The sequence below is a fragment of the Carcharodon carcharias genome, chromosome 2 (assembly GCF_017639515.1).
Source record: "Carcharodon carcharias isolate sCarCar2 chromosome 2, sCarCar2.pri, whole genome shotgun sequence".
Lineage (NCBI taxonomy): Eukaryota > Metazoa > Chordata > Chondrichthyes > Lamniformes > Lamnidae > Carcharodon > Carcharodon carcharias.
Window position 1 is genome coordinate 206,641,193 of NC_054468.1, and position 9,768 is coordinate 206,650,960.

The window sequence follows — 9,768 nt, forward strand, 5'->3', positions numbered from 1 at the left end:
TGATTTTTGACAATCTTCTTTTTGTAACTATTGTATGAATAGTTGTGATTCACACATATGATGTTTTGTACGTTTAGGTTGTTATCTTTCTTTTATCAAAGCAAACTTACATACATTTTATGAAGCTGCAATATATATTAATTGCAGCGAGTGGTTCGAGTCTGGAATGCCCTGCCTGGAAGTGTAGTGGAGGCAGGCTCAATCAGGAGGGCATTAGATGATTTTTTCAATAGAAACAATGTGCGAGGTTATGGGGAAAAGGCAGGAGAATGGCACTAAGTCATAATGCTTATTTGGAGAGCCGGTGCAGATACAATGGGCCAAATGGCCTCCTCCTGCGCCAATAAAAATTCTGTGATCTGATGCAACCTCAACCCCACATTCTTGCCTACCCCGATAACCTTTCACCCCCTTGTTAATCAAGAATCTATCTAGCCCTACCTTAAAAATATTCAAAGACTCTGCTTCCACCGCCTTTCGAGGAAGAGAGTTCCAAAGACTTACAACCCTCTGAGAGAAAAAATTTCTCCTCGTCTCTGTCTTAAATGAGCGACCCCTTATTTTTAAACAGTGACTCCTAGTTCTAGATTCTCCCACAAGATGCAATATCCTCTCCACATCCACCGTCAAAATCCCTCAGTTTTCGATCAAATTGCCTCTTACTTTTCTAAACTCCAGTGGATACAAGCCTAACCTGTCCAACCTTTCCTCATAAGACAACCCACCCATTCCTGGTATTAATCTTGTAAGCCTTCTCTGAACTGCTTCTAATGCATTTACATCTTCCCTTAAATAAGGAGACCAGTACTATACACAGTACTCTAAATGTGGCCTCACCAGTGCCCTGTAGAACTGAAGCATAACCTCCCTAATTTTGTAATCAATTCCCCTCACAAAAAGCATTAACATTCTATTAGCTTTCCTAATTACTTGCTATACCTACATACTAACCTTTTGTGATTCATGCACAAGGACACCCAGATACCCCTGAAACTCAGAGCTCTGCATCACTCCCCATTTAGATAATAAGTTTCTTTTCTGTTTGCCAACATTATACTCCATTTGCCAGATTTTTGCCCATTCACTTAACCTATTTATGTCCCTTTGTAGTTTCCTTATGTTCTTTTCACAATTTATTTTCCTACCTATCTTTGTGTCATCATCAAATTTAGCAACCATATCTTTGGGCCCTTCATCCAAGTCATTTGTATAAATTGTAAAAAGTTGAGGCTCCAGCACTGATCCCTGTGGCACACCACTTGTCGCACCCTGCCAACCAGAAAAAGACCCATATATGCCAACTCTCTGCTTCCTGTTAGCTAGCCAATCTTCTATCCAAGGTGCCGCACAGGAGGCTGTTCAGTAAGATAAGAGCCCATGGTGTTAGAGGCAAGGTACTAGCATGGATAGAAGATTGGCTGTCTGGCAGGAGGCAGAGAGTGGGGATAAAGGGGTCCTTCTCAGGATGGCAGCCGGTGACTAGTGGAGTTCCGCAGGGGTCAGTGTTGGGACCACAACTTTTCAATTTATACATTAATGATCTAGATGAAGAAACTGAGGGCATCCTGGCTAAGTTTGCAGATGATACAAAGATAGGTGGAGGGACAGGTAGTATTGAGGAGGCAGGGAGGCTGCAGAAGGATTTGGACAGGTTAGGAGAATGGCAAAGAAGTGGCAGATGGAATACAACATGGGGAAGTGTAAGGTCATGCATTTTGGTAGGAAGAATAGAGGCATAGACTATTTTCTAAATGGCGAGAGAATTCAGAAATCTGGAATGCAAAGGGATTTGGGAGTCCTAGTCCAGGATTCTCTTAAGGTTAACTTGCAGGTTGAGTCGGTAGTTAGGAAGGCAAATGCAATGTTGGCATTTATTTTGAGAGGACTAGAATATAACAGCAGGGATGTGCTGCTGAGGCTTTAAAAGGCTCTAGTCAGACCACATTTAGAATATTGTGAGCAATTTTGGGCCCCGTATCTCAGGAAGGATGTTCTGGCCCTGGAGAGGGTCCACAGGAGGTTCACAAGAACGATCCCAGGAATGAAAGGCTTAACATATGAGGAACATTTGAGGACTCTGGGTCTATACTCGATGGAGTTTAGAAGGGTGAGGGGGGATCTGATTGAAATTTACAGAATACTGAAAGGCCTGGATAGAGTGGACATGGGGAAGATGTTTCCATTAGCAGGAGAGACTAGGACCCGAGGGCACAGCCTCAGAGTAAAGGGAAGACCTTTTAGAACACAGATGAGGAGAAGTTTCTTTAGCCAGAGTGGTGAATCTATGGAATTCATTGCGACAGAAGGCTGTGGAGGCCAGGTCATTGAGTGTATTTAAGACCGAGATAGATAGGTTCTTGATTGGTAAGGGGATCAAAGGTTACAGGAAGAAGGCGGTAGATTGGAGTTGAAAAACTTATCAGCCATGATTGAAAGGTGGAGCAGACTCAATGGGCCGAATGGCCTAATTTCTTCTCCTATGTCTTATGGTCTTATAATATGTTATCCCCTACACAATGAGCTTTTATTTTCCATGATAACCTTTGATGTGGCACAAATGCCTTCTGGAAATCTCAGTACAGTACATCCACCAGTCCCCTTTATCCACAGCACATGTGACTCATTCAAAGAACTCCATTAAATTGATTAAACATGATTTCCCTTTCACAAAACCATGTTGATTCTACCTGATTGCCTTGATTTTTTTTAAGTGCCCTGTTATAACGTCCTTAATCATAGTTTTTAACATTTTCCCTATGACTAGGCTAACTGGCCTGTAGTTTCCTGCTTTCTGTCCCCCTTCCTTTTTGAATAAAGGAGTCCCATTTGCTATTTTCCAATCTAATGTAACCATCCCCGAATCTAAAGAGTTTTGGAAAATTAAAACCAATGCATCAACTATCTCACTAACCACTTCTTTCAAGACCTTAGGGTGAAGTGCATCTAGATTTGGACATTTGTCAGCCCGCAGCCCCAACATTTTGTTCAATACCATTTCCCTGGTGATTGTAATTTTCCAAGTTCCTCTCTTCCTTCCATTTCCTGCTTTACAACTATTTCAGGGATGTTACTTGCGTCCTCTGCATTGAAGACCGATGCAAAATACCTGTTTAATTCATCCGCCATCTCCCTACTTTCCATTTTCAATTCGCTAGATGCACTTTCTATAGGACCAATGTTCACTTTGTTAACTCTTATTTAAATATCTATAGAAACTCTTACTATCCAATTTTATATTACTAGCTAGCTTTCTCTTGTACCAGAATTTTTCCCTCCTTATTAATCTTTTTGTCACTCTTTGCTGTTCTTTATATTCTTTCCAATCTTCTGACTTGCCACCTATCTTTGTGCAATTATATGCTTTTTGTTTATGTTTGATTCTGTCTTTAACCTTCCCTTAGAATTTTTCTTTCTCATTGGAATGCATCTATTCTGTGTATTCTGAAATATCCCTTTAAATGTCTGCCACTGAGCCTCTGTTGACCCATCTCTTAACCTCATTTGTCAGTTCACTTTAGCTAGCTTGGTTTTCATGCTCTCATAATTGCCCTTATTTAAGTTTAAAATACTAGTCTTGGACCCACTCATTTCTCCCCCAAAATGAATGTAAAATTCAGTCACATAATGATTGCTGTTATCTAGAGGTGCCTTCACTATGAGGTTACCAATTAATCGTATCTAATTGTGCAATACCAGGTCTTGTATAGCCTGCCTGGATCCAGAATGTGCTGTTCTAAAAAACTATCCCGAAAAGTTTCTATGAATTCCTCACCTACGCTACCTTTGCCCATCTGATTTTTCCAGTCTACATGTAGATTAAAATCCCCCATGATTATCGCTGTACCTTTCTGATAAGTTGCCATTATCTCTTCTTTTATACTCTGTCCTACCATGTGGTTAAATTAGGGGGCCTGTACACCACTCCCACAAGTGACTCCTTGTCTTTATCATTTCTCATCTCAACCCAAACTGCTTCTACATCCTGGTTTCCTGAACTTAGGTCATCCCTCTCTAATGTGCTAAAACCATCATTAATTAACAGAGCCATTCCTCCACCTTTTCCTAACTTCCTGTCCTTCCTAGGTTTTTGTAGCATCTAGCCTTATCTGCTGATTTACTCTTAGATTTATACTCTCTGTCCCTTCCTGTTCAGTCTGTTTATTATTTCCCATATTAGTACCTTTCTCTCTTGCTTTGTCTCCGTTCTTTGGTTTACCGCATCTTCCCAAATTTGATCCCTGCCCCCATTATTCAGTTTAGAACCCTCTCTACTTCCCTAGTTATGCAGTTTGCGAGGACACCAGCCCCAGCACGGTTCAGGTGTAGACTGTCCCAGCAGTGCAGATCCCACTTTCCCCAATACTGGTGCCAGTGCTCCATGAACCGAAACCCACTTCTTCCACACCAGCCTTTGAGTCACGCATTCTTTTCTCTAATCTTACTGGTCCAATGCCAGTTTGCACATGTCTCAGGTAATAATCCAGAAATTATTACCTTTGAGGGTCTGCTTCTTAATTTGGTGCCTAGCAGCTCATACTGACTATACAGAGCCTCCTTCCTCATCCTGCCTATGTCATTGGTACCTACATGGACCACGACCACTGGATCCCCCTGCTCCAATTGCAAATTCCTCTCCAGGCCTGAGTGAATATTCCGAATCCTGACACCAGTTAGGCAACATAGCTATCTGGACTCTTGCTCCTTGCTACAGAGAACAATGTCAATCCCCCTTGCTATACTGTCCCCTACTACCACTACATTCCTTTGTGCTCTCCCACTTGAATGGCTTCCTAAACCACAGTGCCATGTTCAGTCAGCTCATCCACCCCGCAGCCCCCACTCTCATCCAAACAAGCCGAAAGAACCTCAAACCCATTGGACATTTGCAGAGGTTCATGCTCCTTACCTCTGGGTCCCCTTACCTGCCTCAGCTACAGTCACACCTACAAGAGTCCCTGACCATCTTCCAAATCAGAAGATCCTATTCTAACCGGTGCAACCACCTCTTGATACAAAACATCCAGGTAACTTTCCCCCTCCATGATGTGTCGCAGTGTCTGCAGCTCAGCCTCCAGCTCAATGACTCTGAGCCAAAGCTCCTCAAGCCACAGACACTTACTGCAGATGTGCTAGCTCTGGATAACACTAGTATCCAGGAGCTCCCATATGCTGCAGCCATGACAAATCACCTGTCCTGCCATACTTATGTGCTTTGATTAATTACTTAATTATTTTATCCAATTATTATTTTCTTTTATGTATTTATTAATCATATCAGAAATTCCTGTACTATTTTAAAACTTAAGAATAGAATAGACCCTGACTACTTACCAGATACTCACCAAACAGTAGCTTCTTTCTCTGTAGCAGAACAAGAACCAGTTCCTACAGGGGGAAAGAGTTAGAAAAAACAAAGGAGAACCTCCCTCCTCACCAAACTCCCTCATCACACCAAACTCTCACACTCAATTAATGTTGCACACTCAGTGTTAGTTGCACTGAGAATGTCTGAATTTACATGTTCTAAACAAAAGGATTAGCTGAGCTCAGGTACAGCATGACCAGTTCAAGCTAGTCCTTATTTAACTATTTCAGCTGCTGCCAGTGGATAGCTTCTATCTTCCTGCTTAGGCCCCTGGATGAGACTTAGAATTTAAATAGTTCTTACAGTCAAACAGTACTTGCAGTTACATGGCAATATTAGATTTTTAGAAAGATATTTCCTCTCAGCTCATCAATCTCTCACACTCGGTTGAGGTCACATACTCAGTGGTATATGGTACACTTTCCAAGAGGAGTCACTGGATAGTGTTTGGAAGTGTAAATCCCACATGATTTTTTTCCCTTTGTTAACCTAGGTACACCAATGCCAATTGTGATGGTCCCTAGCACTAACGTGCCTGAGATCAGTTAACTTAGCAGAAGAAATCAAATATGGGCCTTTCTTGCCTGCCAAAAATGACACTGTGGATCACTATAATGTTAAAGTGCCATATAAATCATCAAATTCTTACAATGCTGAACTACATAGAGATAATGGTCACTAAACTGCCTGGTGTTAATATTCAAAGTGTTAAATTTACAAAGACGGAAAGGAATGCATGATGGCACCTGGTATCTACACTCGTGGCACAAATTTCCCTGAGGTTGAAACACAACTACAAAGACCAAGGCCGTTTGGATATAATCAAATCAGAAGCAAAGGTCAAGATTCTCAAATCCCCTACACCATCAGCACTCGAGCTGTACTGGTTCAAGGAGAAGGTTCAGCAGCAAGCACTTTTGCAGGACAATCAGAAAAGGGCAATAATGCAGATTTGTCAAATCCCAAGAACAAATCAGAAAAAGGGCACTGACTTGTGGTTTTGATAGAAAATTGGTGACGTCACAGACATTAATGCCAAAGCTCCAGTAAAATTCCTGGAAAATCTTGAAATTCTGTGCATTAGAAACTGAACATAAGTTAGTAATATCAAGGAATCATGGACACACTTTTGCACCAACACAAATTGAGTGCACCATGGGAGGAACGGGTCTGCATTTTTGAATAAACAATCCTTAACATTCCAATAAAACTATCTAGCCCATGGAATTTACTCAGTGTCCTGCTTAACTTTCATCCCTCAACCAATCTCACCAAAAACAGATTAACTGGTCATTATTTGTTGTGGGTTGCTGCTAATGTAAAATGTTTTGCTCTTTCACCCATAGAATCGCAGCATCCGTACTTCAATTTAATTCACTGTACAAAAAATCCTTCCTGGGAGAGGCGCTAAGATGTTAAATGATGGTAAATCTGACCTGCTAGTGTAATTAATAGGAGAAATAAAATATGATGTATTTCCATAATTTGCATCTCATTGTAGTTTGGCTGGTGAAAAAAATTCCGCCACATTCTACGTGAGTTGTACCAGGAAACTGTTTCAGTCTGAGTGGAAAATCCCGCTCACATTTTCTTAGAGGCACTTTTGACCTCACATTCTCTCGCATCCTTGCTTTTCTCTCATACACATGAACATAGTCGACAATTGTCAGTGCGTGAGCGGATGACGGCTTTACCCTCAGTTCAAACATTTATCTTGGAAATGTCCGGTGTGATTTTAACAGTGAAGTTCTTCTGTCTCACACTTTTTGCTATAATTACACTTTGACAAAACAAACGACAGCAAAATCTCCACGATCCAACGGCAAATATAATACTTCACAGCTAAATCTTTTTTTAAAAACCTTTTTTTTTCATTTCATACAATTCATCATATTTGATAGAGCAGTCCAAAACAGTGCAATCAACAGTGAGCTTTGCCATTGCCATATCTGCATACACTCAAAGACTTCTTTCTCACGCTTAGACCCATTCACACACTAATTGCTATTGCCAAAAGCACAAGCAGATTCAAATCAACTCACACAACAAATATTTGCTGTACAGGTACACACTAAACTCACATGCACAAACCACGCATAAATTTATTCTTTCTCTAACCTCAGATGTTTGCATGTTACAAATACGCCAACTCACCGCAGGTCATCCAAATGCACACTGAACTTTACGCTCAGAGATTAACACTGATAGGAAAATAGGAGTAGGAGTAGGCCATTCAGCCCCTCGAGCCTGCTCCCCCATTCAGCTAGCTCATGGCTGATCGTCTACTTCAATTTTCCCCGCACTATCCCTTGATGCCATTAGTATATGGAAATGTATCGACCTCTGTCTGGAACACACTCATTGACTGAGCCTCCACAGATTCACACACTCAGACTCCATATGGGGACTTGCACTCGGTCATGCATCCACGCATTAAGAGATGCTCTTGGATAAGTGCACATTCCCAGGTAAAACACCCGCTTATTGAAACTCTCCCACTGATATTCTGACACTTTCATTCGCACATCCTTTCGCATTCATCGACGGTTGAGGCTGGACTGGCAGCCACAGACTCAGGTGACCCAGTCAGATAAGGCTGACAACCCTCCTCCAACACTCACTCCCCTCACCTCCTAGCCTCCCGCTCAGCCTCTCCCGGGCTGCTGAGGGAGCTCCTTACCGATAGTGGACACCACAGTTCCCACGAAGTAGAAAGCTCCGGTGAAGTCCCACCTGGGTCTCAGGGTGTCGGCGTGGATGCCGGCGGCGATGGCTGCCTCGTAGTCCCGCAGGAAGGCGCTCAGCTCGCCGGCGGCGATGTCGAACTTGTCGGCGAAGTTGCGCACGGTCCGGTTCCACCTGGCCCGAGCCTCCAGCTCGGTGGGCCGCTCGATGGCCGAGAAGACGGCGGCGCCGCACAGCAGGTAAGCCACGATGAGGAGGGCCAGCAGCACGAAGCGCCCGTTGTCCTCGTTGAGATGCAGGAGAGCGCAGCCCCGGGCGCTGGCACTGCCCATCATCCGCCGATCAGCAGCAGCGCCAGCAGATACCCTCTGCCAGGGGCACCCAGCGCCCGAGCACTCATCAACCAAACTTTCAGTGGGGGGGGGGGGGGGGGGGGTGGGGGGGAGAGAGGAGGGAGGGGGGGGTGGTTGTGGGGGGGGGGGGGGTGGTGTTTACAAACTTCGGCGGGCAAATATTACCCTGTTTCCTTCCCCCCCCCACCACCCCCACTCCCAACCTTTCAGCAGGACCCGAATTCCCAGCCGACTTGACCCCGAAGCTCCTGCGCCCCCACCCCCGATATTGGAACAAGACGTTCAGTCTGAAGTCATCAGCACTCTGGGAATGGGAGGAATATCAACTGCGGCTCTACACGTTTTCCCCTCCGACATCTCTTCCCAAAACCCCGAGCTGGGAGGTGCAGTCACCCCCCCCCCCCCCTCCCCTCCCCCCTGTGATGGTTTAGTCTCCAACATTCGCGCTCACAAAGCCCAGTCGGTCTGCAGCATTGCCATCTGAGCTCCGAAAGGCAACATCTTTGGTCCCTCCAATGCTGTCAGTCAGATCGATTTTTAATCTTATCCTCCGCCCCCCCCCCCCCCAATAGTCAGCCAATAACTCGATCAGCTTTAGCAAGCCTCGAACCCCAGTTTGCAACCAGTTGTTAACGAGCTGTCATACCTCCAGTGTCCAAATCAGGCTGGCCTGAAGGCTGTGGGGTGGCACGGAGAGGCGGTACCCGGCACACATTGGCAGAGAGTGGATGGCACTGCCTGCTGCCCTTCTCCGAGAACATGTCAAGTCCATTCCTATGTGAGAGTCTCCTTTGGAGATGTGGCCAGCCTGAAACAGAGAGAGAGAGAGAGAGACAGCGAGAGGTGAAGGAAACTGAGAGGCGGATCCCTCCTCTGCACAACCAGCCCCAACATCCATTTCAGCACCATGGACAGGGCTGCGGCTCAGCAATTTTGTTTCCCCGCCCCCACTCCCACCTCTGGCCTTTTACAACACTTGCCCCCCCACCCCCCCACCCCCCCCCCATACACCACCCCCAGTCCCAACTCCAGAAGTGAATAAAGTGCCCACGCTGTCGAGGGCGAGAGCTTCATGCTGCCAATGTCCGAACTTGCCCAGCTACTCGCCACCCGGCTCTCCCAGCAGCGTCTGGGCATCTCTCTGGGAGCCGCTTTCTCCAGCCCGGGTTTACCACGGGGTCGTCAAAGGCAGGAACTTTCATTTCTTGTGTCGAGCGGCTTTTCTTATGAGCCTGCAGGAAACTCTCATCTGCCCCGCCACCCCCTCCTGTTTATAAATGAAGTTCCTCAGGCGGTACCGAGCTGTCCGAGGTACAAGTTCACATCGAGTGAGCATTCCCCCGGCCAGGCTGAGTATAACATAGG

The 9,768-nt window shown here is 45.0% G+C and overlaps 1 protein-coding gene across 1 annotated transcript in view; it reads right to left on the reverse strand.

The window, feature by feature from the left end:
- kcnk12 (potassium channel, subfamily K, member 12) overlaps window positions 1–8,382 on the reverse strand; it is an 83,675-nt gene extending 75,293 nt beyond the window's left edge. The window contains exon 1 of the mRNA XM_041207441.1: window positions 8,046–8,382. Within this exon, the coding sequence (XP_041063375.1) occupies window positions 8,046–8,382 (337 nt within the window). The remainder of the gene's footprint in view (window positions 1–8,045) is intronic.
- Window positions 8,383–9,768: the final 1,386 nt, after the last annotated feature.